Below are 27,970 nucleotides of genomic sequence, written 5' to 3'. Positions count from 1 at the left end.
TCATCGTGATATGCAAGTTATATGATTAAGTGCCTACCGCTTACCCTCCAACTCCTGCTCGACCTCAGCCTTGACAATCTCGCGCACCTGCTCCCAGCCAGCACCGGGGCCGACGGCAGTGACGCGGCTTTCGCGGTCCTCAAGGCCAATGAACTCCTGGGGCAGGACCTCAGTGAAGTCGTAGCCGTCTTGGCCGCGGAGGGCCAGGTCGACGGCGCTAGCGAACTTGGCCGGGTGGGCCGTGGACAAGGAGATGTGGCTAACGCCAGAGTTACGCTCGATGGAGCGCAGGGATGCGGCGACACCAATGGCGGAGTGAGGGTCCAGGATGTAACCGCCCGTCTTGGAGCTCTTGGCGCTGCCAGGGCCCAGGTTGGACGGGAAGCAGGACTGGTAGGTGGAGCGAATCTGAGCGATGGTCTCGTCGTTGCTGACACGCTCGCTCTCGAACTCGGCCTGGGCGGCCTGGAAAAGGGCAGGGGGCACGCTGAAGCCACCCTCGGTCTTGAGCTGGTTGAGCCAGTTGCTGACATTGTCGCAAGCCTGCTTGCGACGCTCGTCGGCCGTGCTGGCCTCGCTGGTCTGGTAGGCCAGGAACCAGAGGAGACGCTCGAAGTTGCTGCTGACCAGGATGTCCATGGCAGGGCTGTGGGTCTCCTTGACGCCGGCACCCTTGCTGTCGCTCTTGCTGTAGGTACCGCCAGTGCGGAAGAAACGGTCCAGGATGTCGTTCTCGTTGGTGGCAATGACGAGCTTCTCCGCGGGGAGACCCATGCGCTTGGCGAACCAACCGGCCAGGATGTCGCCGAAGTTGCCGGAGGGGACGACGAATCTCATCTTGTTGTTGTAGCCGGGGGTCTTGGTTAGGGCGAGGTAGGAGTAGAAGTAGTAGGTGATCTGGGCGAGGATACGGGCGAAGTTGATGCTGTTGATGGCGGCGAGGTTGTGGGTGGAGTTCATGTCAGGATCGGCGAACAGGGCCTTGACGAAGTCCTGGCAGTCATCGAAGGTACCCTCGACGGTGAGGTTGTGAACGTTGGCATCGAGGATGGTGGTCATTTGGGCCTGTTGGATGGGCGAAACCTTGCCCTTGGGGAACAGGATGAAGACGGAGACATCCTTCTTGCCACGGAGGCCGTAGATGGCAGCAGAGCCAGTGTCACCACTTGTCGCACCGACAACAGTCAGGTGGTGTCTGTCCTTGCCCTCCTTGCCCTGGTTCTTGCGCACCAGGAAGTACTCGAAGAGGTTTCCAAGACTGGTAGAGATCGAAGTCAGCACCGAGTGTCCTTTTTCACATGCATGCGCAGTTTCCAGTAAACCTACTTTTGCAGGGCGACATCCTTGAAGGCAAAAGTCGGGCCGTGGAAGAGTTCGAGGAGGTAGAGGTTGCGCTTGGCGTCGAGTTCAACGATGGGGGTGCGTTCAGGGTGACGGAAGGTAGCATAGGAGCGCTTGATGATATCCTTCAGATCTGTACTGGGGATCTCGGACTCGGAGATGTAGAGGGACATGATACGGAAGGCCAGTTCCTCGAAGCTGAGATCGCGCCATTCCGACTCCCAGCCGGCGGGGAGGGTAGGGATCTCCTCGGGGATGAAGAGACCACCATCGGAGGCGAGACCCTTCAGGACGACCTCCTCGAAGGAAAGCTATTGTTGGAGATAGCCAGTTAGCAATTGACTCCGTTTGAAAAGAGGATAGGATTTGAAGGTGACGAGATATAATCAGGGCGTGGGATATCACTTACGCCGTAGGAGCCACCCCGGGTGCTCAGAAATCTTTGAGAGAGAGTAGGCGACATTGTGAATAAAAATTAAGGAGGCAATGGTAAGTAAAAGACCAAAGGAGAGAAGGAGAAAGAGTGATAAAGATGTCTGAGTCAAAGAGGCAATTCGGAAAGACCCCCCGCGGCGAAGGCCGAGGGGAAAAATCCACTTTGGGTTTAGCGCCTCCGACTGCGGCGCCCCTCGCAACAACGTGCCCGCCACCTGCCTGTTTCGGTCAACGAAAATGGTATCATTTTAGTCTCTATTTCTATCTCTATCTATTTCTGTGCAACATCGCTGTCCTCTTCTCCAACTAAACTCCAACAACTCCATACATCGTAAATCATCACCATCATCATATCACTGCTCATTCACCAGCACATAACGGTACCGCGCCTTGCCCGCGTGCATATCCACAATGGCCTGATTGGCGTCCTTCATCGGGATCTCTTCAATCCAGGCCTTGACTCCCTTCTCAGCAACAAGCTGGAACATCTCACGGATCTCGTTGGGGCTGCCGATAAAGGAGCTGGTGGCCTTCAGGCGACGCTGCAGCTTGCCGACAGGGGCCAGGAGAACACCGTCATCAGGAAGTCCGACCTGGACCAGGGCACCGCCCGTCGCAAGCAGGCCCAGGTACTCGGTCATGGGCATCTATATCCCCATTAGTACCCGAACCCCCCCAATTCATGCGTATAATGGGGTAAACATACCTTGGTCGAAGAAACAGTGCAGACAATCAGATCCAGAGACCGGGCATACTTGGTAGCCCAGTCCGGCTCATCATCCGTAGCAACATAGAGATCGGCACCCATAGCCAGCGCATCATTGGCCTTGCCAGTCTTGCGGGAGATAGCAACCACCTTATCAGCACCCATGGCCTTGGCCAAAAGCACACCGAAGTGGCCCAATCCACCAACACCAATGATACCCACGCGCTTGCCGGGACCACAGTTGTGGTGCTTCAAGGGACTGAATAGGGTGACACCACCACACAGCATAGGGGCGGCCTGCGCCGAAGGGATGCTGTCGGGGATCTTAATAACAAAGTGAGACGGGGTGCGGTTGTACAGAGCATATCCACCGTAAGACTTGCCGCCATTCAGGTGAACATTGTTGTAGGTACCGACGATCTTGTGGGAGCAGTACTGCTCATCACCCATCGCACATTCGGGGCAGTCTCCCAGACGACCAAGGCAGGAGTCGCTCTGCGCGCCGACACCCACGCGGTCACCAACCTTGATGCCGCCGACAGCCTTGGACCCAACACGCACAGCAATGCCGACGATTTCGTGGCCCACGCAGCAGGGGTACAAGGTAGGTCTCTGCTGAGGTTAGCATCTAAATTTTCGAACTTTCTACAAAATCAGACATGGTGATGGATGACTTACCCAGCCGCTGCGAAGAGTGTGCAAATCGGAACCGCAGATACCGCAGTGAGTGATCTTAATGTCAACATCGGTTTCCTCCCACGGCTTGGGCTCGAACTCCTGCCAGACCATCTTTCCGTCGGCGGAGTCCTTGTCGAGACCCATCCATCCTTCAAACTTGTAATCTTGAGCCATTGTGAATGATTGAATGGGCAGAGGTATGTCTAGGTTTTGGAGTATGACAGGTGCAACTAAGTGAAGGGATAGGAGACAACCCCAAATCTTTATAATTTATACGCCAGGAACCACTACAGAGGGGCAACTGCTATTCCATGGATCATTCATCGGTTGGATCGGCAGATGGCCCACTTTTGGCCAGAGACAGAATAGCCAAGAAGGGAGAAGAAGAGGCGGAAAGGGCACGGGTTATTGCGGATATCCCATCGATGGCCTATTAGCCCACTGAGAAGAAGTACTTGTGGTCTAGATGGAGTCTTTCCGATAGACAGCTGGCGGAGTCTTGCCTCGATCCGTCGGCTTGTTTTGCAGCATTATCAATGCTTCTTAACCCAATTTTACAACATGTAGACTTTGCAGATTTACTTTATTATACCGGAAACAACATTCCAAATATTACTCCGAGCATTTTTAGACTGAATTGAGTTGATAATTGAAACTAAACAATCGGTGTTAGTTTTCTCCAATTTCTCCAAATCTTCCTTCTCCAAAGCCGGACAATAAATGAGACTAATAAAGTGGACGGACAAAGCCCCCCCACTAAGTAATGAGAAATAAAAGAAAACCAAAGTGGGAAAACCTCCCTACAGCCTTAAGGACCTTAGTTGATTGATTTTATTATCTCACATACAGTCCCCTAAAACTCATAATACCCAGTAATATAAATGACATGTGTGGTGTGATCTAACTCATAGACAAATCTTCACGGCCCGATAACCCGTAAGTTGAAGAATACGACGCGGAAACCTTGCAGGAATCGGATCTTATCGGGAAACTCACTCTAATCAAAGCAATCAACCCCGTTCCGAACAAGGGTCCGATTCGGTAGGTATCTTTTTATCTTATGCCAGATCCAGATTATAGATAGCGATAACTTTCCTACTTTATTGTGCTGTCTGTCTGTCTGTCTGTCTGCCCTCGCTACATACATTATTTCCGAACTGGTATTTTTATTCCAGTCTTATCATTGAACTAAAAATATCAGGACATTTCGCTACACTGAGATGAATTATCGTGAGGGTACACTTCGGTAATATTCTCGGAATTATGTCGGTGACACGGTACTACGTATAGTTGACCGCTACTAACTACTGTCTATAATTATCGGTCATATTGGGGTGGTATGGCGTTATCTATACTACTACTTTTTAAGTAGCCCATGTGTTGCATTGAGCGTTGCACATCCTGGACGTACTAATACAGGGGGTGAGCTGCAGCTTTTGCTGTGCATATTTCTGTTTATTATTTACACTAGTTAACTAATATTGGAGGTTCATGTCAATTGAAAGTCATGAGCACTCAATTATATCAATGGACATTTTAAGAAAAGCTGCATTTATACTACTCGGGGTCCGTAGAAAATTTAAGTGAAAAAAGTACTAAATTGATAGAATTAAACACATCCCGAAAATTAAAGAAAAAAAAAAAAAAAAAAAAAGCTCAAGTATTATACTAACCTCCCTAAGCCATCCCCTCCACCCCCATAACCGTATCAACATCTTTATCCCCCCTCCCACTAACACACAAAACAACATGACCACCCACTCCAACTTCTCTCGCCACATCCACCACCTTGGCAATCGCATGCGCCGTCTCCAACGCCGGCAAAATCCCTTCCAACCGACACAACAACCTCAACCCCTCCAGCGCCTCGTCATCCGTCGCCGAGATGAACCTCGCTCTGCCCACCTCCTTCCAATGCGCCAGTTCCGGTCCGACCCCAGGATAATCCAGCCCCGCGGACACGGAATGCGTACCGGAGATCTGCCCATGTTCGTTTTGAAGTACGTACGTCCGCACTCCATGGAACACGCCTACTGAGCCAGACCCAGAGGATAAGGTAGCGCAGTGGTGCTCCGGGCCGGTGGTACCATCGCCGCCGGCTTCCACGCCGATCAACTGGACACTGGGGTCTTCAGAGAAAGGGTAGAACATGCCGACGGCGTTAGAGCCGCCGCCTACACAGGCGACCACTGCATCAGGGAGACGATTGATTTGCTGCGCCAGCTGGTTTTTGGTTTCCTGGCCGATGATGGATTGGAAGGTGCGGACGATTGTGGGGAAGGGGTGTGGACCGATAGCTGAGCCGATGATGTAGTGGGTGGTGTTAAGGCGCGTGATCCACGCGCGAAAGGCTTCGTTGACGGCATCGCGGAGTGTGCGGGACCCGGATTCTACGGGGATGACGGTGGCGCCGAGGAGGCGCATCCGGAAGACGTTGAGGGCCTGGCGGCGGACGTCTTCGGAGCCCATGTATACGGTGCATTTCATGCCGAATTTGGCGCATACGGTGGCGGTTGCTACGCCATGTTGGCCGGCTCCTGTTTCGGCGATGATCTCGGTCTTGCCGAGTCGGCGGGCGAGGAGGATCTGGCCGAGGGCGTTGTTGATTTTGTGTGAGCCGGTGTGGTTGAGGTCTTCGCGCTTTAGCCAGATGGTGGCGCCTCCGGCGTGGGAGGTGAGGCGTGGGGCTTGGTGTAGGGATGAGGGCCGTCCGATGTAGGGGTAGTAAGAACGGTATTCAGCCCAGAAGGTTGGATCGTCGATGGCGGTGTTGAAGCCGGCTTCTAGTTCGTTGAGACATGTCGTTAGGGCTTCTGGTACGTATTGGCCGCCGAAGGCGCCGAAGCGGCCGGGCTTGGGCGCTTCAGTTGACTGCTCTGAGACAGGGAGGTTTGATGATGGTGATGACGAAGATGAGTGAGGGTTCTCTGGGACAGAGTGAGGTTCAGTTGGCTTGACTGTCCGACATGTAATCTGAGAGCAGTAGTCTTGGATGATAGCTGCACCCTGGCCTGCAGGGGCGTTTGCCAGCTGGGCGATTATCTCACTGCCAATGACGGCGCCGTCTGCGACAGAAGTGACGCCGAGGAACTGTTCACGGGTGCTGACGCCGAAGCCAACGGCCACCGGTACTCCGCCGGAAAGATGCTTCACGCGCTTCATTAGTTCCGGGAGATCGTGACTCAAAGTGCCAGTGACGCCAGTGACACCCATTCTGGACACAAGATATATAAAGGAATCGGCAATTCCGCAGAGAGTTTTCATGCGGTCCTCTGTGGTCGACGGGGCTATCAATGGGACGTAGGAAAGACTGCTCAAAGGATACGTGTCAGTGAATGGTCAAGCAATGCCATGTTGCCTCAACAATTGGTATTAGAAAGGTAACTAACCCAGCATCCCTACACTGATTCCGGAATCGAACAGCTTCCTCGGGCGGTAGATCGACAATGATGAAGCCATCCACCCCCGCTGTCCTGCTCGCAGCGAGGAGCTCGGATTCCCCATAACGCATAATCGGGTTATAGTAACCCATGAAGAGAACGGGAACGTGCAGACCTCTTTCACGAGCATCCTTAACCATTTGCAACATAGAGGATATGGTGACACCGTTATCGAGCGCCTTAAGGTTTGACATTTGAATGGTAGGGCCGTCGGCAATAGGATCCGTGAAAGGGAGACCGAGTTCAATGACATCTACCACATCATTAGCACACCAGCGGACGTTGTCACTTATACAAGCTAGGAGGTATTGCATACCTGCTCCTCCAGCCTGCATTGCAAGCATAATGTCTGGAGTCTCTGCTGCCGTAGGGAAGCCAGCCGTGACATAAGTCACAAGGGCTGGCCGGCCCTCCTGCGCACACCGGGCGAAAGTTTTCTTTAGTTGATCCATTGCACGGTAATAGAAGGAGTTCAATGAATTTCAGTCGGAGAAAAGCGATGAGAGCCATGAGAATGGCTTGACTATTTATAGTGGTTCACAAACTGCCGGAAGTCTGGGCAGGATGAGCAGCCGTGACTCACCCGGACAAGGGAGGGTTTTGGTTCCGACCAACTAGCATTGCTGGCCCCCCGCTAGAATGGTTAAATGCAAAGTCAGCAAGTCCCCTGAAGTTGGGAAAGGTTTCCTGAATGCGTTGACCGGGAAAGAAGTGTGCAATTAAGTAAGGGATACGTAAAATAGATCAATGCTCGTCAAGTCCAATGAGATGGATATACAGGTGGGCGGAAAAACCCAGAATGGCAAACAGGAGAAAGGCAGAGAGACAAGAGTAGTATCAAGATAGACCCCAAGCTAGAGTAACGAAAAATAGATCTATATTCGGCATGCATCAACAGAATTATGTGTGCTTTTGGCTCAACCTTCCCGCACCTGCGATTCAGCTATACGAAATCGTGCGCCAACATACAGACATGGCTCATTGCGCTCAGAATAACGACAAAATATCCTCGTTTGTCTTCTTTGGTTGGCTTCCTCCAGGAGGTGGTGAAGCCATGCCACCTCCAGACAGGTCCAGCCCCTCAAAGCCATTCATCAAGTCTGCACCAGCACCGCCACTGGGAGCACCGCTCCCGCTGGCTGGGGCGGCGGCGGCGGCGGCGCCATCGCCAAAAACTCCGAGCAGGTCGTCCAGGTTGTTGCTTCCAGAAGGTGCCCCTGCGGCCGGAGATTCCACCCGCACGGGCGTTCCAGCAAGGCCTTCGAGACCTGACATCCCAGCGCCCGGTTCTTTCTGAGCAGATGCCGGCGCGGTGCCATCGAAGTCGATATCCAACAAATTCTCGACGTTGCTCTGGGCTTGCGGAGGCGGAGCACTGCCAGTAGCTGCTGCTGCTGCCGCCGCTGCCGCCAACGGATTCTCCCGAGCGTTTTGGATTTGTTCCCTAGGATTTTCATTAGCCTGGATTCCGAGTAACCAGCTTTGCAAGGCGAGTGTAAAACATACTCGATGGCAGCTCTTTGCACGGCATCTGCACCGAATCTGCCCTGTCCAACGAATTGCTCCGGAGGCTTGTGGTAGACAGATGCGAGGGTGGATAGTTCGCTCAGTAGCTGATCGAGGAGATTCGGGGGAAGAGAGTGGATTGTGGTGACGATCGGCGGTTTGTCAGACAATACGATGTTCTTCGTAGCATTGGGGTCGCTCGTGTTGGACAGCAAACGCCAATACACGTAAGCCCTATCGCGGACATCGGGGTTGTCATTCTCAGCCGTGGCCGCCTGCAGCACTTTCTGGACAAGCCCCTGAGCCTTCTCGGGCCGCTTGAGGAAGAGCTTGACGACAGCGGTCAAGATCTGCAGCTGGGTCTGCACAAAGGATCAGCAATTGGTCGAGAGACTTGGCGAGAAAAATAAACGAACCTGAGAGAACTCCTCATTGAAGCCTTCCACGAAACCAGCAAGAATGTCACCCGCGTTGCTGATCTTCTCCGCATACTGACCAACAATCCAGATGAGCGCAGCGCGCGCATTAGGTTCATCCAGTTCATCGATGCACTTGCAGAGAGTGGGAATGATTCCTTCGTAGCCGGGATATTTGCGGAAGATGTCCTTGATGACCACGATCGCCTCTTGCACCACATAATTGACCTTGGTGTTAATGAGGTCCAGCAGGGTGTTGACACACTTTTCGCTGGCGCTCTCGATCTTGATGGCGACCTGACCGATAGCTTTGACGGCACGACGCACAAAGTCCATGTCCACCTCCAGCGCGTACTCCTTCAGCTCTGCCAGGAGCTGGTCGACGTTGCGGTCGTTGGCTATGCGGACCATAATCTCCAGCTTCTGGAACTTAACATAAGGTGGATCATTGTACTTGCAGAAGAAGACCCGCAGTTCCTTGTTCAGGATATCAGGCTGCTTCTGCAACAACAGATCAATGTTCCGTAAAGCAACATACTGGACTTCGGGCGCCGACGACACCAGCGTTACTGAACCATAATACATCAGCAAGTCAGTCGGTCAGCAGAATCTATGGTTATCTTACCAAGTGGGGGAGCCATCTTCTTCAGGTAATTCTTCGCCAGCTCATAGTTGACGTTCCTCATATGGAGGAATACCACTTTAACGGCCGCCAGGACAACACTAGGATTGGCATGTTGGAATTGGGGAGCAACCCTTTCGCAAATGTGTTCAGATTCAGTCACTTCATTGGTTCTGTACTCGGCCAGAGTAGTCAAAATCGTGACTCGACCCCATTCCGTGCACTCGTTCAAGGCCATGAGAAGTTTGCGCAGAGTGTTGGAGGTCACCTTGAGGGCTTGCGTTTCAGGGGCAGCATGGTATATTTCGGACAGTGCGGTGACGGAGTTGGCGACAACCATGGGGTTAGGATCACCAATCATCTCTTGCAGCATCTCCAGGAAGCCGTTTTCCAGGCACATAGCGGGGTTCAGGTCGAAGAGCTTCGCTACACAAATCGCGGCGGTCTTACGGACATATGGCGACTCATCGCGAAGCGTCTTGCGGAGGGGCTCCTCCATATAATCCACCATCTTGTCCACGCGGATACATCCCATTGTTCGGATCGCGAGAGCCCTGATGAGGGGGTTCGGGTCTTCGGAGTCTTGTACGAAGGTGTTGACGGCGAGAATGCAAAGGTCCGGGTGAGATTTGGCGTAGTTCCTGGTACGTAGGGAGTGTTTAGTCAAGATCACTTGGACAACCAAAGAGCGAACACGTACATGAGATAGAGGTATACTAGTTTCTTCTGCTCGAGATCGCTGGTCGCAATGTTCTTGAGGACATCCGGAAACAGAGCGGAAACGTCCTTGCCCAACGTCATGGCCATGATGGTCTTCTGAATGGACTCCTTCCTATGCGCGCATCAGATAATGTGTCACGGGCTATCGGCGGTTCTCCATAGGCAGATTCATGTCGACGTACCGTTCATATGCATATTGAGATCTGTCGAGAGGTCAGCAAGATGTCGGTCACCGATCGGGCACGGGGCACACCATACACAAGACCAGCTCGCAATTCGAAGGTCTCTCCTTTTCTGGGGACCGCAAAGGCCCCCCTAATCTTACTCATAGCCATGCTGAGCGAACCGGGCTTCAGCGACGACGGGGTCGCGCCTCCGCAAAACCAGATGGGATCGGAAGTGGGAATGCAGGAGACTGCGGGGAATTAATGCGAGGCGGCGAGAGCTTCAGGGTGAACCGGACACGGGCAGCGATCCGGCAGAGGATGGTTGGACGAGTAAAAGGAAACAAGACAAGGTTAAAGGAAGAGAAGACAGAAAGTATAGAAAAAGACCCTAAGGGAGGGAAGAGGGGGGTTGATGGGGGGGAGCAAGAGGGCCGGGCAGGAAGTGGAAGGAGGACAGATACAATTAGGGAGTCGAGCGAGTGAGTGTCTGGACCCAACACTAACTTAACCTGAGCCGCTCTCTTTCTTCCCCGGTCTGGCTTCCCCGTCACCACCACCACCACAACCACCGCCGCCGCCTTCCGTCTTTCTTTCTTTCCTTCTCCTTTCAAACAGCATTACTTGCCACCAGAGCTATGGTATGTAACTTGAAATTACCCCCTCAACTGCTACCACTCACATCTCTATACTAGGCCAATCTACCCAATCTCCGACGCCTGTTTGTCGAGGCTAGAACAGAGGCGGAAGAGAACGAGTACTCCAGAACAGCGGTAAGCTCTCGCTAGCTAGCTATAGCTTTATGGTGATCCCAATTACTGACTGACATGCTATGCAGTTCTATAACCTCGTCCTCTTCATCTCTTCCGTCGCCGTTTTTAGCCTGGTGGCTCAACGTATGGGCGGAACAAAGACAGGGAAATAAGGCGTGATGTGCCAACATGGACTATTCAATTATCTCGAGTGTCATTACGACCCACAGCCTGCGCCAGGCAGATACTGCGACAGCTAAATCCTGCAGCAACCCGCACATTGATCGTCCCACCATCTCAGTCCGTTTCCTCTCCCTCGCTCTCTAAAAAGGCCAGACTCTTCCGCCCGCGATTCAGCCGCCGCTTTGGTCGACTATCATCACTGTTCTCGCTGCCGCTTTCTTTACCCCATCGCTTGGCTCCTTCTTGGACCATCTCCAGATCAGCTTTGAGTTCACGCTCCTCGCGGATACGATTAGCCTTCTCAACTGAGTAGCGACCCTCCATGCCTGCGTCTTTCAGCATGCCCTTGAGGTGATTGATCTTCGCTTTGGGCGTATCGTAGGGAGCCAGCTCCCGTGCCCACATCTTGCGGATCCCGCACTTCAAAAGCCAGCCTTGCAACCGCTTGATTTCTGCTTGGTTCGGGTCAATATCCGCATCCTTTCCCTTTGCCGTGGTCTGTTTCCTGCCCTTGCGCGGGGGTGCCTCGGCACTTTTCTGTCGCTTGCGGTTCGGCTTCGGTTTAGGCTCCTCGTCGAGGACAACTGAAAGTTCGCTCTCAGAGTCGTCTTTTGGCGTTTCTTCGGCTTTCTCTGGCTTTGCCCCTTCTTCCTCGTCCGAATCTTGAACGTAGTCTTCAGAAGTTTTAGGTGATTGCTGCTTCTTTGGTGTTGCCTTGGTCTGTTTCTTCGGGACCTTTTCTACCTTGTCTTCATCCTCGTCTGGTGATCCGTTGGCTGCATCTCCGCCATCGGATTCCGAAGCGCTTTTCTTGTGACGCTTGCGCGATGTCGATGGCTTCTCTGGTCTCGCTCGTTTGGCAGGCTTTGCGTCTTCGGAGGCAGATGAAGCGGCCTCTTCCTCGTCATCCGGCACAGGCTCCTGGGTAGCTTTCTCTTCCTCCTCCTGTATACAACAGCAAGTCAGTAGATGATCTTCACAAACATTATACACTCTTAGCCATCGCACACTATGACAAACAGAACCCGCAAACTCACCACCTGATCCTTGATAATCTGCTCACTCCTTGTCTTCCAATCCCCCTGAGTCTTGTAAAAGCCCTCCTCCAACTGGAGCTCCTTCTCCGCAGCTAGCCGCACCCGCTTCACCGTCAATTCCTCCATCTTGCCCGACTTGTACACCTGCGTAACCGCATCACGCAGTGCCTTCTCCAAGACATCATCGGCGGGTCGACCAGACGCAGATTCAGCTTCCGACTCGGGCTCCGAACTTGAAAGGGCGTATCGTGGCGCCATTGCGCTTGTATAACTGTATGGGGGGTAGATGGCACTGCGTTGCGATAACCTCAACTGTCGCGTGGTACCTAGCAGGAGGGGACACGGCGCTAGTTAGCTAGCTAGCTAGTTCGATAAAGTTACCGATCGCGTTCTGGCAGCACGTCTGATAATCTCGTCAGGCACAGAAGCCTATTTTAGCAGGAGTAGTAATCAAGTCAGAAACGCGTGTTGACGCGAAATATAACAAGTCAATTAGTTGATCAACCACAGTGTACGGATCCACGAAGCTTGGACGTCCCCATCATATTCCATTTGCTCCAGGCAAGGCACAGGCGGAGCAGCGGAGATAACTCTCGGCTGACAAAGCAGGCACATGGCAATTCTAGAAGCCGGAGGGATTCGACGGAGACATTCTTTTGTTGCATTACCAATCAAGCACTATCAATTCCCCAGAAGTTGTCTCTTAAGCTCTGTCGCGGATATTGCTCCTTCATGTCTTTGCCCTGCTCGGATACCAGACCCTACAGTGTACATACTACTTGGCCGAATTGACTACTTCTGCGCTGCGCTGCGTTCTACTTCTTCTCCGCATCGCATCCGAATACCTTCATCATCATCCTCCCACCAGCATAAATCACCAACCTATATAACCCACAATGGCAGACACAACGCCACCATCAGACACACAAAAACACCTCTTCATCCACCAACAACCTGCTACGCCTTCATCCTCCACCCAACAACAAGCCCCAGCGCCAGCGACAACAAAAGATGACTCCGTCCCCGCAGGCATGACCAAACTCCCCAACGGAGTCATCCTCGACAAGGACGGAAAGCCGTACGCCTTCCCCCATTTCCCTCCTATTCCCCACAAACCCTCCTACTAACAAACACATCCCATGAATAGATGCCGCCTCTGCACCTCCGCCGCCTCCTGGCGCGCCCTGACCAAACAAGCCAAATCAACCCCCACCACAACCAGCAGCACCAGCAGCACCACCATCCCAAAAGCCCTCACCACCACCCCCGGCTACACAGACTGCCCACCGGACTCAGAAGCCCTCGGCCGCTCCACCTGGACCTTCCTGCACTCATTGACAGCGTCGTACCCGGCGCAAGCGTCCAGCGAACAACAGTCCGAGATGCGCCAGTTCCTGGGGATATTCTCGAAGTTGTATCCGTGCTGGGTGTGTGCGGAGGACTTCCGGACGTGGATGGCGGAGCCGAGTGGGGAGAATCAGCCCAGGTTGGGCGGACGGAAGGAGTTCGGGGATTGGATGTGTAGGGCGCATAATGAGGTGAATCGCAAATTGGGGAAGAGTGAGTTTGATTGTAGGTTTTGGGAGGAGAGGTGGAGGAAGGGGTGGGGGGATGGGAGGTGTGAGTGATTTTTTTTTTTTTTTCAATCTCGTGTTGGGGATGGGGGAGTGTGTATAATTAGATTATAGATATAGATGACTGCTGCTGCTGCTGCTGCTGCTGCTGCTGCTGCTGCTGCTGCTACCATTGGATATGGTGAGGATGGGATAGATGGGGAGTTTACATTGTGTACTATACTAACTATTGGGTGACGGATATCTCTACTCTGCATCTGATCATGATATGATATGATATGATAATACTATCTCACCTCTTTATCTGTACAAGAACAGTCTCGCAAAAAGAATAAAAGAAGAAAAAGAACTGAAAAAGAAGTATATCAAACAATAACAATAACAATAAATAGATGAATGAATATACTAACGTCGCTGGAATTATGAATTTCACACATCGGGACCATCCAAAGCAGGAGAGCTTCCTCCAGCCATGGGCGCCAACATTTCCTCTCCAACCAGAATCCATCCTCCTTTTTCCCCCACCAGAGAAAGCCCATTTCTATCATGTTTGCACATCGAGACGGGGAATTACAAGCGTGAAGAAAGAAAAAGGAAAGCCGTCACATCTCGTCATCATCCTCAGTACTGACCCGGGACGAACAACCGCAGCCCGCTGGCCGGCGCGCCGATCTCCGTCACCTGCGAGATCCGGCACACGGTGCCCTTGTACTGCTCGTGGTACTTGGCGCCCGTGAACGGGTCCGACACGCTCGGTGAGCCGCCGTAGATCGGTGTGAACGAGGCAGCACAAATATCGAATTCGGCAAATTGGTCGAATTCGATGTCGATCTTGTCTTGCGGGCTGCGCTCGCATTGCAGCTTGATCTTCTTGGCCTATTTCATGTGTTAGCATCTCGGATCATCAACGGGGAAGGCATGTATTGCTTACCTGTTCCAGAAGCTTGGGCGAGCCACCGTTAGCCAGCATGCGGTTGGCAAAGCTGAGGGCCGAAGAGTAGTTCTTGTTGGCAAAGGCCAGCTTCATGGCAGCCATAAGTGCCAATTGCCGGTGTGCAACCTCCAGCTTGGGGATCGTGAAGTAAGCAGAAAGCTCGAGGCTTCGCTTGAGGTTGTCGGGAGTGTCAGTGGGGATGGAACGGCGCTCCAGTTCAATAGACATGGCCAGGATGTATTCCCGAGCAGTCTCGATGATCTTCTTGGCCTGCTCCACCTCCGCCTCGGACGAGACAGTGTTGACCAGAACGGAGTTTAGGATGTTGCGGAAGATCCGCACGCCATCTTCCAGCTTGTTGGCCCGCATGGCGGCGTAACCCTCCTGCAGATCCACGTTGGCGATTGTCTCCAGGTCCTTCGGGATGATAGGCAGGACCTTGCGGCTATCCGTCTCATCGACAGTGCGGCGCACATAGTTGACCAACGGGGGCAGGCCAGTGGTCGCTGGGAGGAAAGTCTTGGAGGCCTTGTACACCTCCAAGAACCGCGGCTTGAGAGGAGCAAAGTTGACCGCTCCGACTTGACGGTTAAGCAGTTGCATAGCAGTCTCGAAGGAGCCAGCGGCGACATGGTCGGCTGCTAGAGGGGAGTTGCGCGCCCACAGGTCGGCCTCGGTGCTGCCTGCACCGGCCTCTGCGCTGTCCACGTTCACAAAGTCAACGTCCTCCTCGACATTGATCTCGTCTCCCATGTCCCAGCCAGCAACGTCTTCTTCCTCATCCTCGAGGGTGTCGCGTGCAGTGATAGCCTCGTCCTCCTCCTCGGGCTCAAACTCGATCGCCGCAGCCTCCTCGTCGCCGGCGCCAACCTCTCCAAGAAGGGCCTTCTCGAATGAGGAATGACCAGCAGCCTTGACAGGCCAGTTGGACTTGAAGGTGGGGACAATTGGGTGGGGGACCCGTGCAGGCTCCTCGATGGAGGGGAGGGTGATCTGGTCCTCGGTAAGCCCGCAAGCCTCGAGGATCGACTCAGCCTCTTCCGTCAGTCCATGAGACTTGGCAGTGAGGTATGCGAGGGGATCTTTGACTGATTAGCGAAACCCGTTATAACTGCTAGTGTTTGACTTACATTGGTCAACTTCCTTGAACATCTGAATCCGGTCTTCAACGTCGCCACGGTAGATCGCATTCTGGAAGCGCGAGGTGAAATCGCCACGGTGTTCGGCAATCTTGGCCATTCTTGACAGCTTCTCCTGGTCACCAGTGGAGAGGTACAGGAAAGACAGCTTGTCAAAGTTCCTTTGCTTCTGGTAGGCCATCTCAACCGTCTGGTGATTACCATGAGCCAAAGCCTCAGCTCCGAGTCTGCTCCACAATTTGGGACGGTCGAGTTCCCTAGCCATCTCAATAGCCACCTCCAGGTTGCCGCACTCCAGCGCGAGCTCGAAGCGGGTCTGGGGGTCTTGTACGAACTGCAGCGCGATCTCAGGGTAACCCTTCTTCTGCAGGTAGGAGATGATACTTTGACCGACCAAGCTGGAAGTCTTGATGATCTGAAGCATTTCATCGTAGTTCCTCTTGACAAGGGCAAGCTTGAAACGGTACTCGGTAGGGTCAATCTCCAGAACGCGAGGCTTGGCATTACGATCCAGACAGTAGACATTGCGACCCTTGACCTTGACGAGGTAGACCGTCTGGTCCAGAGTGCGAATGATACCGTTGTCACTGCGAAGTTGTCAGTATGTAAAGCATTCACCACTTTTAAGGAGACATACCCGTTCAGAAGGGAGTATTTAACGTGGTTCAAGGTGGAGTAGAGAAGGACGCCAGCGTCATCCCAGGCTGCGCTCTTGATCCGGATCGTTTCGTGCAAGCTGCTCACCTGCTCAAGGGACTTGGTCACAATAGTGACGTTGTGCTTGCTGAGCAGAGCAGCGTAAAGGCCGTCGTTAGACCAGACAACATACTTGACACCGCTCACAGCCAGCTCCGCCAGTTGCTTCTTCTGCTGGATGTCGAAGAGGACAACGTTGGTGGGCGTGATGAAGAGCAGGCATCCAGTACCGCCAAAGTAGATGTCAGTGGTGCCGGCCGGGGGCTTGATCGATTTCGTGGTCGAGTTGCTCAGATCCTTGATGTCCACCTGTTGGTTGCCCTGGCTGAAGACGGCGAATCGGTTGCGGGCAACAAAGACAGCAGAAGAGCCCTGACCACGCTTGACATCCGTAGGCTCAACGGCACCAGTGGCATCGCGCGGGAGGTGAATCAGTTCGTACACGCCACTATCGGTAGGAGAGGTAACCAGGATGGCACGTTCAGCGGGGTTGTAAGAGAGGGTGCGAGGCGGCACCCAAGGGGATCCGAGCTTGCGCAACGACAGCATAGGAGGGGTCTCGACGTTCTTGGCAAAGTCATACGACTTGACGTGCTTCTCCTTCGTGATGTAGAAGAGCTGGTTCTGGTAGACGGCCGAGGCAGGGCGCTCACGCTCCAATTTGAACACCATGACACCGGTGTCGTGACCAGCAGCGAACAAGTTGATCTCCGGGTGAGCAGCAATAACCCAGAAGCGGTCCAAATCGCGCTTGAACGACTGGACGGATGTGCGCTTGTTCAGATCCCAGCACCGAATAGTCTTGTCCTCACCAACGGAAAGGATCAGGTCCTGGTGTGGGTGGAACAGACAAGCAGAGGCATTCTGGAAATGTCCACGGCAAGTGTCCACCTCCCATGCCTTTGTGTCTATACATCCGTGTCAGCCTGAAATCCATATCTCCTTAACAAGTATCTTGACGTACCACTCATCCTCCACAGCTTGATGAGACGATCGTCACCCGCGGAGACAATCAGGGGCAGGGTTGGGTGGAAAGACACCCAGTTGACGCCCCGGTCGTGACCCTCCAGAACGAACTTCACCACCGCATCAGTGTTTCCGAACATATCTGCCTGGGCGGGATTGGCGCGGGCCATCTGGTCTTCGAAGGACATGGACGTCGGGGCCGAGTGCTTCTTCCGCAAACCCGAAATATCCCAGATGCGAACCGACTGGTCCAAGGAGGCGGAGGCGATGAGGTCTTCGGTAGGATGGAACTGCGCGCACATTACATAGTGGTTGTGGCCGGTCATGGTGCAGACTGTGAAGCCATTGTCAGCACTCCTCCGGACAGGTGGCCAGATTCCGACTTACTCAAGGAGCGGTTCTGCCAGTTCCAGATTCTGATGGTCTGATCGTCCGAGCATGAAAGGATCCATGGCAGCTCATGATGGAAGAATACCGTCCGTACGTAGTCCAGATGGCCATTCAGTGTGAACATGCAACGACGAGTCTGGTAGTTCCAGACCTTGATCTTGTAGTCGTCACCTCCGGAAACGAAGAGGGGCTGTGTCGGGTGGAAGTCAATGCCACGAACGGGGCCATCATGTTCTTCGAAGCGATCAATGAGAGTTCCCATGCGGTAATCCCATAATTGGATGGTGGATGAATGAAGGGATACTAGGATCCATGGCCTGTTCGAGGGTCAGCCGAACTCGTTTGCGACGCGTTGAATAGGACAATTGTCCACTGACCGCTTGGGATGGAAGGCAATTCCCTTTGCGCGGGAGGATTTGGATTCAAACTATCAAATAGGATGAAGATTAGTTCCTGTTCCTGAAAGCAGCAGCAGCTCCGCGGCGATAGGGGGGAGCTGGCAATGGGGGAGGGGATAGCGGACCTTGGTGAGCATGTTTGGGGAGGACTGCATAATGAAGGAGGGTTGGCCGGAGCCGCACCATAGAGAAGCAAGCTCCGCACTCAGGTATTAAGAGAGGTCAAAAAGGCGACCACCGCATCCACAACAACGGCGGGAGAGAATGGGCAAAGGGGGGAAGACGGGGGGAGTTCGGAGTGTCTGGACTCAGTCACTCTGGGCAGCTGGTGGTTCCGTCTTGGATGGCGGTAAACGTGGACTTATTGTGTCGCAGCCAATAAGCGAGTCCCGCGGGCCAATGATGGGCCCGGCGGTGAGCAGCTGCCAGGCACTTCTTTTAGGCTCTCTCTTACATTCTGGGGCAGACATTACACTGATCTTAATTTACTTGGGGGACTTAGTCAAAGCTGCAGTTCTGCCTCCTTCACTCCGGTTCGAGTGGAGTTCGGCGGAGGTTATTCGAGTGTGATCTCACTCTCCCCCTTCTCGATGCTTCTTCGGGATCTCCCCCGTCGGGTCCATCTCTCCTCTGGGCCCCTCAGGATAGTACCATCCGACATGATTTCTCTTATCTGGGCCATTTCTGTCTGTTACAACAAGCGGTTGAAGCCGTGGTTGTGAAATTTCATTTGTCTCATATGTTCATACATCTAAATCAATGGAAAAGCGTCATCGCGTGACTTTGTTCGCTATTGAATTATCCTCGTTTCCGTTTCGCAACGCATGCGCGGTTTGCGTCACGCTCTACAGAGCAGCAGCTAACCTTCAGAAGGGCAATTTCGTCCATACAAGATTCGCTCTTTTGGACTTTGGCTGACTCAGGATGACGGAAATTCTTGAAAATGAAAGCCCCCCTACGTTTCAACCACACGATGGATCAAGAGCTTTTACATCTCAACCATGCAACACGCAAGGCGATCCGGGAATCTCGTCTGGAGCAGATACAGTTCCTTTGGAAGGTAATTCACCAACCATTCACAAACATGAGGCGAATGCGGATGTAGTTCTACCGTATTCTATTGAGGAGCCAGACGATGAGCCTGCCGAGGCTGCAGGACAGACCACAGACAAACCGGCGATACGTTTACTTGTTGGAGACAACTCAGAGATCTGGCAGGGAGAGCTGGTGGACTCGATGGAGGGGCTCCAGTGCGACTCAGACCAAAGCGCTAGCCGGACGAGAGGGAAGAAAAGAAAGCCTTCCGCGACAGCAACCGGTTCATCTCGACCATTCCGACAATCATCTTGCGACTCGATACCCAATGCTCAGCGTGATGAGTCCAATGAGGGTCCCAAGAGGAGGCGCCGAAAAGGCAGATGCGCGAGGGACCATTTGTCCCCGGGGATGATCTGGCAACACGATAGCAGCGAAACCACCTCGTCGGGGGGCTACAGTTCAAGGTCTCCGTCAACAGATGACAGTGCAACCCAGCCTTCCAGTCACACTGATGCCGACGCAATGGACCTAGATGAATGAGCGATATTATTCCGGGAGATTGACACTGTCGCTCATCCTTTCGTCCCAATTCTCCGAATCTATATGCGACACGTGACGTAGTTGACGCGGCGCTAGCCAGAACGGGCTGGACCCTGTATGACGTCACGCGGTTCTCATCGCCATTTCCGGCGAATCTCAACGACTTCCATTGGCGACCACCAGTCGATTGTTCATGCCCCTCACCCATTCATCTCTGCTCGTGGTCCCTGTGTGCATACCTTTCCAATTGGCCTATTGAATATTCATAAAGTTGACCCATATTGCTACAATGGCCGCCACTAGAACGTCTACCCGTCAAGCGGCTCAGAAGGCGAAGGAAGCCATTGCGGCTGCTCCGGATGTCAAGAGCCGAGGTCCTGCTGGCGCAAAGCGTAAGGAAACCACTGACAAGGGCCCTGCACCGAAGAAAGGAAAGAAGGAGGATGACAAGGTAAAGCCCGAGGAAAATCAGCAGCCGACGACCGAGGAAGAAGTGAAGACAACAGAAGGTATGGTGTACCATCAATCTATGGAGATTCGGGCTGACGAGATCAGAACGTGCGGAAGAGCCGGAAAAGCCAGAGTCGAAGTCTGAAGAAGAACCTGAGAAGCCTGTCGAAAAGGAAGAACCGCGGAAGACGGATGAAGAGCCCGCAGCGGCACCAGCTGAGCCTGCCGACAAAGTTGAGGATCAACCAAAACCAGATGAAAAACCCGAGGAGAAGCCAGAAAAGGATGTAGAGGAGAAACCAGAAGAAAAGAGTGAGGAGAAACGCGAGGCTGAGCCAGAGACAAAGCAAGAGGAGAAACCCGCTCCTGCTGCTGACAGCGCCGAAGCCGGTGTCAAGACATCCCAGGAGCGGGAGGAGAAGGTCGCATCAAACGTACTCGAAAAGGGAATCATCTATTTCTTCTACCGACCGCGCGTAAATGTGACCGACCCGCAAAGCGTTAGCGATGTTGCCCGGAGCTTCCTGGTGCTGCGACCAACACCCATTGGTGCCACATTGAATCAACAGCAGGGCTCTGTGGAGCCTGGCGCAAAGTGCCGGCTATTGATGCTGCCCAAGAAGAAATTTCCTACCTCTGGTAAAGAACGTGACATGGGGTTCGTCGAAAAGGCTGGACAGAGTATGAAGTCACTCCAAGAGACCTTCATTGCTGGCGATACATACGAAACGTCTACCCGTGGTGAGCGAACCGTTCCCGAGGCCAGACCGTTTGCTGAGGGCGTCTACGCCATCACATCTACGACTCGGGCGTCTCACTTGGCTTATGTCTTGACCATTCCGGAGACTATCGGATCCATCCAGGAAGACTTTGGTTTGCATTCTCGAGGCAGTTGGGTCATCCAGTCGAAGAACCCTAAATACCCCGGCCCATCCTATGCTCAGATCCAAAAGGACCCCGAGTATCCCGAAAGGTACACTATAGCAGCCCCAGATCATTCCAGAGACATTTGCTGATAATACTAGTGTGCGCGAAAAGTTCGGCGACTACCGTTGGGTCCCGTTGCAGCCAGAATTTATCGACTACCCCAACGCACAATTCCTGATGATCGGCGAGGCTACCGACGACCTGGGCAAGGCCGCGACAGCCGAAGAGGGCGACAAGCAGGCCAACGAAGCACAGCCCGGCGAGGAACTAGAGAAGTTGGAACAGGAGAATGAAGAGCGGATTGAAGCTCTACGGGGTAAGTTGCCAAGCCTAACTATGTTGCGATCAGATGACTAACTTCTATTTAGGCGATGACACCATCTATGAAGATCTCGGATTGGATGCGAAGAACTATCCCAAAGTGCCGACGACCTGGAATGGCGAATGAAAGCTTCAAAAGTAGTGACGAACCCCAAAAACAAGTATTGAAATGAAATGAAATGACATGACTCGAAAACTACCCTGTTGCTGAAGCCTGTAGAGAACTGCCACACTGGACTAGACCCTCGGCTCTGGCTAACTCATCCCTTTAAAGCAAATAGCCACGTGCTTCACTGCAATGGTATCCATTTAGTTCCGTTCCTCTAAATCTGGTCTTTAGAGGTACTAGTAGTTGGAACTAGTTAACAAGGGAGCTGCACTTCTATTACTACTTAGTCAGGGTTCATGAATTTCGCGTCGGGTTCAGGTATGCGAAATGGGTCGGGGTATGGTCTTGATAGTGATCAGGTGTTGGTGTGTAGAGTGAGGTTATAGATTTAAAAGAATTCAGGTTCTGTAACAGTTCTGTGATGGTTGGTATAATAGTGGCTACTAGGTTATTTGTAGTTGTGTGAATATATTTTTGCGGGCGACGCGGTCATTCAGCATCACGAGTGCAACCATTAAATTGCAGCGACAACTCAAAAATACTCAGGACACCGTCAAGTGGATATTTAAATTGAACCATAAGAGGCGGATACTAATAAATAGTAATAAATGAATCCGTGTGGGGTCCGACACCAGATATATTTACCCAGCTGCCTTAAATTGACTACCACTCAAGAGAAGAGAGTACTTCAGAAGCAACACTCGCATCGCGGAACCCAGTCCCGTACATAGAATATGTTTACCTTGTTTGTCCCCATCGCATTCATAATGCAGTAATTGCAACTACGACACTCGTTAAATCGGACGCCAATTCCCTCCTCCTCAGCTCGTTACTGGCAAAACGTTCAGTTAATGAGATGAAATATTGATCGCACGCAGAATATCATCCAGCGACCAGCCTGGACCGCCCGGGACAATCTCCGCCCAGACTTCTTCCGGCACGGCGTCTTCGGCATCCAGCAGGCTCCAGTTGGGACTGGGTTCCGGCTTGATCCATTTGAAATCTTCGACCTGGCTCCAGTGGTCTTCGTCATCTGGGCGATCGTGATCGAGCGTCTGGATTTATCATCGTTAGTAGAAGGATGGACATGGTTATAGAGGCAACCTACGTAAACGCGGGGTTTCCGACCGAATCGGACATTGCTGCAGTCCTCGATGATCGGGTTGCTGGAACAGCTGAGGTAGACGTCTACATTGGAGCAGTTGTGCATCCGGAACTGTCGACAGTCAACCACGAGAATGCTATTCTCCACCCCCGTGATATGGGCCGGGCCGTTGATCTGGCCACAAACGAGGAGACTCTCCTTGACGCTCTTGATGGTCAAGCTGGTATACGGTTTTCCGTTGGCGGTGGGAATGGACATGTCGACTACGCAGTGGCGAAGATGGGTAATAGATGCCGGCACAGTTGCGGTTGAGCCTGAGGACGGCAGCATGATGTGCAGATTATGGTGGTTGTTAACAGACACCGAGGACACGGCCGTTGCGGCGAATCCACCTCCTACGTCTGACTTGGGTTTGTCCTCATCTTCATCCACTGTGAATGCAGGGATAGAGGTCGGAGCAAGCTCCGGTCTTTGTAGATGGAGGCGGTTGTCGGGCTCGTTCAGAGGCGTTGACGGATACATGGGGGTTTGTGTCGCGGACGAGCTAACCGATGATGTGTCAGGGGAGGGGAACCCAGGGATACTGCGTCGACCTTGAGCGGCGAGATGCGCTGCATCGGACAGCGAAATGGCGGATGCATTCTTCTTGGTCTTGAAGCTAAACTTTGGTCGTGGTTCGACTGCAGCTCGAGTCTCGACGAGTTTGTCCTGCAGAGCTTTGATGGCCTGGAGAAGTCAGTATGGCAAGCGTTACTCAGGCGCGTGGATGTGTACCTCAGCATATATCCGCTGATCATAGGTTGGGATATAGCTGGCTGCGTCCTTGACCTCGTTGGACAAGCGCGCAATGCCCGCCAGACAGTGATCGGTTGCGTCTGTCCGTTCACCTCCCACTAACGACGTATCGGCCAGCCGATCCATCTGTTCCTGGAGCGCTACAGGAAGAACAGGGGTCAGATTCCTCTCTTCTGAAAAGAGGAAGAGCATAGGTAATCAGCCGGATCAGCTCAATCATACCGGTGATCTCATGCTGAAAATAGCGGAAGAACCGTTCCTTCAAGGGAATTTCGGACTTGAGAATGGTTTGATTCTCGGACTGAGAGGGCCGACGGGCCGGATCAAACTCAGACATCGACATGATGGCGATGATTTAGATGAAGGTAGAAAGTATAAGAGGATAGGGAAAGGACGAGAAGACTGCGAGTCGACGATGTTTTGGGGTTGGAAGAACGGGGCGGATGAGATGTATTGATGACGTCGACCCGAGCTCGCTTCACTTTTTGCAGCCGGGACAACAGAGGTTGGAGCTTGAATTTTGGGGACTGAAAAGGCAGGAGATGGTAAATGTGGCCTTGCTGAAGGGAGCAGAATGCTAGAAAGCTCCAGACACACGAAGGATTAGCTATTCACGTCCAATGCACGACAGGGCATCAGTCCACCCCAGCGATAGGGGGAAGACAGAGAGGGGCAAGCGCGCTTCGATGGCCAATGCCGAGTCGATCACCCGCCGGTCCACCTCCGGACACCCCGGAATTGAAGCAAAGGGAATCCAGCATTACCCACCCCAGTAGGTTAGGACGACATGCACAAGCAGCGTGTCCAGCTCGTGGTGGCACGAGACCAGAATTCACTGGGTCAGTTCTGCTACGAGAGAGCAATTGACTCCCAGAAGATGGTTGGTGACGTCGACTAACCGGGCCGTTCGGAATTCGGCGATTCTCGCCCTCCGCGTTGTTGGCGTCCCCGCACTAGTCCCTTTCGGGCCACGACAGCGGCCACTCCCGAATTGACATAAAATTATTATGGAAGAAAGTAAGTAGTATATTATGGATAGCATACAATTCATACATTCATTGCACATTAAATCAGAATATATAGTAGCTCATCACACATACAGCCAGAATGCATTGTAGCCTTTTATTCCAAAGCGCCAACGCCAATTGTCAGCCGCCAGACTCCACCTTCATTTTTCCCTTCAGAATCACGTCGACGATAGCTCTGGCAGATCGGGCCGGGGAAGAGAGGGAAGACCATCGATCTCGGCCAGTAGTTCGGTCGAGAGCAACGAATGCCGTCGACGTTGAGTATGGAAATCAGCTGCCATGGGCCGCTCAACTACTAGTCGGTCGAAATCGGATCGCAGATCACAGTCGCTGGTCGTCTCAATGCCGTCTTGCATGCGGACCGACCTCAGCACCAGTTTGCCCGCCTTAACCCAGAAGGCAAGCACCTCGGTTTCCTGAGGGAAGGACAATGCCAGTTGTCCTGGTCGGAAGACAGACGGGCTAATCTTGGAAGAAGCCTTCCTCACCCGCGAAAGCTGAAGACGCCCGTTGGCCTTGGAATCACCCACGTATACTTCGCACATCCCGTTTGCTAAAATGAATCGTGTCCCGGAGGGGGACTGCGCCGCATGCACCACTCGAGTACTGAAGGAGTCGTTCGTCGTCTTGTCATCCAACATCGAAAAGAATGAGGGGTATTCTTTCGCGAAGAAGGCCGTAAGGAGAACCGCATGCTGTGTCCCATCATAAAACACACCCGTAAAGTCCCCGTCGTTGCTTGTCCACTAGGAATAGTTAGTGACACATTTCTTTCGATGAGAACGAAGATACATACCGACGGAAGCTTGAGCGACTTCGACTTGTCAGGGACAATGCTCCATTGCTGAAACGTGCAGTTCCACACGTCAACGTAGGCATAGTGGTCTCCAAGATGGGTCGCAATGGCGAAGTGTTTTCCATTTGGAGAAAATTGCAACTTCCTCTCGATGATAGCCTCCTGTCTCTTCCCCTGATATGCCGTCCCCTTGGCATTGGGGGACGCGCCCATCACAGACCGGTGACCAAAGTCCGACGACCGATCCATGCCACTACCTAGCGAGACTCTCTGGATAGTTCGTGTGCATATCTCGTATACTCGAACCTGGTCTTGAAGGGTGAACGCAACATACCGATCGTTGCGTGACATCACCATGCAGGTAACGGGAAAGGTCTGGTTTTCTGTTTCGATGGTGAGGTAAGCTTGGGGAACGTCGCTGTCGTTCTCGAACACGACGAGCTCGTAGTGCTGTGTTTGTTAGTATCCAGTTCACAAAGTCAAGGACAAGTGGTGAATACACACCTGTCCAACAGAAGCCAGGACGGCGCACCGCTGGTCTCCTGCCGCGGCTTGTTGCACGCCCGGAATATCATATTTGTGACCCTTGGGCTTTTTACCGTCCCCTACGCTTGTTTCGAACCTCATCACCCAGTTGCTGCCTGCACCCCAGAACAGCAGGCAGCTTCCTGAGGTCGAGAAGCAGAACCGAGGTTGACGAGGTAACTGATGTCCTCTGGCCGAGTTCCTCCTGAAGAGCGATGCCCCGCCTCCAAAGGGGAGCTTGACATTTCTGAGGTCGCGTGAAAGGGTTTTGATCGCTTGCCTGTCAAATGACTGGTCCGTCCTACTACGTGATAGGATCGGACTGAAGACTTCGGTCGTGGTGGCGATAGCCTGCTTGCTCGTTACCTTCGACAACGGGGCTGGATTCGAGCTGGGTGAAATCGGGCGTTTTGACGGGTCGGACTCAAGCCGTGAGGACTGACTGGTGGAGTGACTGAGAGAGCTGGAACAGGACGTGGTGTTCCTCGAGGTCGAATCAAGAAGAGAATGACGCCGCTCTGCCTCCGAGTCTGAGAAGAAATGTAAGGCATCTGATAACTGCTCGAGAGGCTCGATCATCCGAGCATGCTGAACCCTCTTGTTGCCTGGGCATAGAGGACAGTCGATATCCATCGTCAGAAATTCGGGGCTCCCTTGTAATTGCTAATCAATGTTAACACTGCACAATCACAAGCAGGACCATCAAGATTCCGCTCCTACCTCGTAAGCACCTTTGTCATGGGCCTTTAAGCTTTCCTCCAGTAGTGGTCCAGGAACCGGATGCACCGCAGGGCAGTTGACGACGTAGACTGCGCTGACACGGGAAGTCTTAGGTTGAGGTTTCGGATCGGCTTCGGCTGCAGAAGAGCTCTGCAACCACTGCGTAAGGTGTTGTTGATAATCATGGGAGAATGCTTCTAATTCCCCGTTACAATCCCACATTTGCACGCGGCGGTTGATAAGCCACCGCACAAACTGGCTAGATGCCTTCTCCCATGAAGTCCGGATAGGAGCCATTTGATGCCAAGTATCCCGAATCCTCCGTGTCTGTAGGGGCGGGTGTTCTTCGGCAGTTTGACTTAAGATGATCGTTGCGAAAATGCGAAGAGGTGCGGTATTGAACTCGTCATCGAAGGCAGCCAGGACAGTCCTTGTGAGCTTTTTCTTTATTTCCTGTGCTTGATTGAAGGACTCGTCCACTTTATATGCTGCCGGACTGGTGTAGCCCTGTTCTTGGGAAATCCGACGGCGATCAATGTGACACTGGATGATGGCGGAGTCTACTGCCCAAAGCATATCGTATAAGAGACAGAAGGACACCAACTGATCCGCATCATTCTTCATCACGTTCGTCAGAAGATCAGTGATAAGCCTCTCTGGAGCGCCCGAAAGTGGATACTAAGAAGTAGTAAGTTTCTGTCCCATCACAGCATGTTTCCTTAACAAGTCTTCAAGACTTACAAGGCCCGTTGCAAAAGGAGGAAGATAGGGCTTTCCACAGTCCAACAGGAAGGCCTGACTCGCTGACAGATCTGGGGATCCAATACTAGTTAGGGCCTTGGGCAGAAAATCACTAATCAGGAAGCGCTCGACATTTGAAAGGTCCGGGTTCCTCCAGGCCGCTCTCATGGCTCGCTCAAACTGGAACTTCCGGTCGGTATCAATCGCCTCCCCGCGCAACAGGAGCACTCGAATACCGGTGAGTAGCGTATGCGCGATGAGGAGTCTGTATCGAATGAAGTCGCCATCGGTTGATTTATGGGAGGGAAAGAGCTCGACTTTGACTTTGACTAGGTACATCAGAGCCGAGAAGATGGTCTCGGTGGGGAGCAGATAGGGCAGGAAGTAAGGGTGACAGTCGCGAATATGGCTCAAACCCTGAAGATAGGTTCGCTGGGCGTCGAAGATGGTCTTGATCCAGAAGACGGAGCGGGTGAGAGGCTCAACGGATGCCTTGGCATCCTGTTGGTAGAGCGCGATGTCCAGCGCATGCTCTCCGATGATTTCGCGTAGGATGTGGGCAAGATCACGGCGGCCCAGCTGTTCCCACACGGCTGCCACCAGCGGATGTGACATGGGGAGAACCGGGATGGCAGGCCACGGACATAAGAGCGAGCGAGCAGACTAAAGTTCGATCACCAGATGACTGGTTTGGGGGGCACGACAAGGAGATCCGATCATCGACAGAGAGCCGCAGCGACAAAGAAGAAGTTGTTTCAGAGTAAGAGGAGAAGGAAGA

The 27,970-nt window shown here is 52.9% G+C and overlaps 11 protein-coding genes across 11 annotated transcripts; 3 read left to right on the top strand and 8 right to left on the bottom strand.

Annotated features, from left to right (window-relative positions):
• Positions 1 to 33: 33 nt before the first annotated feature.
• On the bottom strand, positions 34 to 1,804 carry THR4 (threonine synthase THR4; the record flags this gene model as incomplete). Its single annotated transcript, XM_041682780.1, has 3 exons — positions 34 to 1,258; positions 1,327 to 1,652; positions 1,751 to 1,804. The coding sequence occupies 3 exons, from the start codon at positions 1,802 to 1,804 to the stop codon at positions 34 to 36; spliced, it is 1,605 nt and encodes a 534-aa protein (XP_041547107.1).
• Positions 1,805 to 2,129: 325 nt separating this feature from the next.
• AKAW2_70222S (NAD(P)-dependent alcohol dehydrogenase) lies at positions 2,130 to 3,334 on the bottom strand (the record flags this gene model as incomplete). The annotated part of the gene is made up of 3 exons (XM_041682779.1): positions 2,130 to 2,423; positions 2,483 to 3,094; positions 3,161 to 3,334. 3 exons carry the CDS (start codon positions 3,332 to 3,334, stop codon positions 2,130 to 2,132), a joined length of 1,080 nt encoding a protein of 359 aa, XP_041547106.1.
• Positions 3,335 to 4,837: 1,503 nt separating this feature from the next.
• Positions 4,838 to 7,052, bottom strand: TRP5_2 (tryptophan synthetase; the record flags this gene model as incomplete). The annotated part of the gene is made up of 3 exons (XM_041682778.1): positions 4,838 to 6,470; positions 6,550 to 6,853; positions 6,917 to 7,052. The coding sequence occupies 3 exons, from the start codon at positions 7,050 to 7,052 to the stop codon at positions 4,838 to 4,840; spliced, it is 2,073 nt and encodes a 690-aa protein (XP_041547105.1).
• Positions 7,053 to 7,587: 535 nt separating this feature from the next.
• On the bottom strand, positions 7,588 to 10,199 carry APL2 (putative AP-1 adaptor complex subunit beta; the record flags this gene model as incomplete). Its single annotated transcript, XM_041682776.1, has 7 exons — positions 7,588 to 8,044; positions 8,107 to 8,468; positions 8,523 to 9,091; positions 9,148 to 9,785; positions 9,845 to 9,976; positions 10,047 to 10,067; positions 10,123 to 10,199. The coding sequence occupies 7 exons, from the start codon at positions 10,197 to 10,199 to the stop codon at positions 7,588 to 7,590; spliced, it is 2,256 nt and encodes a 751-aa protein (XP_041547104.1).
• Positions 10,200 to 11,077: 878 nt separating this feature from the next.
• AKAW2_70219S (putative transcriptional regulator) lies at positions 11,078 to 12,258 on the bottom strand (the record flags this gene model as incomplete). The annotated part of the gene is made up of 2 exons (XM_041682775.1): positions 11,078 to 11,908; positions 12,001 to 12,258. 2 exons carry the CDS (start codon positions 12,256 to 12,258, stop codon positions 11,078 to 11,080), a joined length of 1,089 nt encoding a protein of 362 aa, XP_041547103.1.
• A 638-nt stretch (positions 12,259 to 12,896) lies between these two features.
• On the top strand, positions 12,897 to 13,628 carry AKAW2_70218A (flavin-linked sulfhydryl oxidase; the record flags this gene model as incomplete). The annotated part of the gene is made up of 2 exons (XM_041682774.1): positions 12,897 to 13,078; positions 13,148 to 13,628. 2 exons carry the CDS (start codon positions 12,897 to 12,899, stop codon positions 13,626 to 13,628), a joined length of 663 nt encoding a protein of 220 aa, XP_041547102.1.
• Positions 13,629 to 14,195: 567 nt separating this feature from the next.
• AKAW2_70217S (coatomer subunit alpha) lies at positions 14,196 to 18,252 on the bottom strand (the record flags this gene model as incomplete). The annotated part of the gene is made up of 8 exons (XM_041682773.1): positions 14,196 to 14,450; positions 14,506 to 15,590; positions 15,639 to 16,234; positions 16,285 to 17,251; positions 17,308 to 17,643; positions 17,697 to 18,016; positions 18,077 to 18,126; positions 18,223 to 18,252. 8 exons carry the CDS (start codon positions 18,250 to 18,252, stop codon positions 14,196 to 14,198), a joined length of 3,639 nt encoding a protein of 1,212 aa, XP_041547101.1.
• Positions 18,253 to 19,021: 769 nt separating this feature from the next.
• AKAW2_70216A (uncharacterized protein) lies at positions 19,022 to 19,675 on the top strand (the record flags this gene model as incomplete). Its single annotated transcript, XM_041682772.1, has 1 exon — positions 19,022 to 19,675. One exon carries the CDS (start codon positions 19,022 to 19,024, stop codon positions 19,673 to 19,675), a length of 654 nt encoding a protein of 217 aa, XP_041547100.1.
• A 289-nt stretch (positions 19,676 to 19,964) lies between these two features.
• Positions 19,965 to 21,500, top strand: AKAW2_70215A (uncharacterized protein; the record flags this gene model as incomplete). Its single annotated transcript, XM_041682771.1, has 4 exons — positions 19,965 to 20,184; positions 20,231 to 21,098; positions 21,151 to 21,368; positions 21,421 to 21,500. The coding sequence occupies 4 exons, from the start codon at positions 19,965 to 19,967 to the stop codon at positions 21,498 to 21,500; spliced, it is 1,386 nt and encodes a 461-aa protein (XP_041547099.1).
• Positions 21,501 to 22,330: 830 nt separating this feature from the next.
• Positions 22,331 to 23,725, bottom strand: AKAW2_70214S (putative tubulin-specific chaperone c; the record flags this gene model as incomplete). Its single annotated transcript, XM_041682770.1, has 4 exons — positions 22,331 to 22,537; positions 22,591 to 23,313; positions 23,362 to 23,522; positions 23,605 to 23,725. 4 exons carry the CDS (start codon positions 23,723 to 23,725, stop codon positions 22,331 to 22,333), a joined length of 1,212 nt encoding a protein of 403 aa, XP_041547098.1.
• An 843-nt stretch (positions 23,726 to 24,568) lies between these two features.
• AKAW2_70213S (uncharacterized protein) lies at positions 24,569 to 27,807 on the bottom strand (the record flags this gene model as incomplete). Its single annotated transcript, XM_041682769.1, has 5 exons — positions 24,569 to 25,156; positions 25,207 to 25,656; positions 25,711 to 26,394; positions 26,452 to 27,129; positions 27,193 to 27,807. The coding sequence occupies 5 exons, from the start codon at positions 27,805 to 27,807 to the stop codon at positions 24,569 to 24,571; spliced, it is 3,015 nt and encodes a 1,004-aa protein (XP_041547097.1).
• Positions 27,808 to 27,970: the final 163 nt, after the last annotated feature.

The sequence above is a fragment of the Aspergillus luchuensis genome, chromosome 7 (genome assembly GCF_016861625.1).
Source record: "Aspergillus luchuensis IFO 4308 DNA, chromosome 7, nearly complete sequence".
NCBI classification, from domain to species: domain Eukaryota; kingdom Fungi; phylum Ascomycota; class Eurotiomycetes; order Eurotiales; family Aspergillaceae; genus Aspergillus; species Aspergillus luchuensis.
The sequence above is the reverse complement of the archived record's forward strand: the minus strand, read 5'-3'. Positions and strand labels throughout refer to the sequence as shown.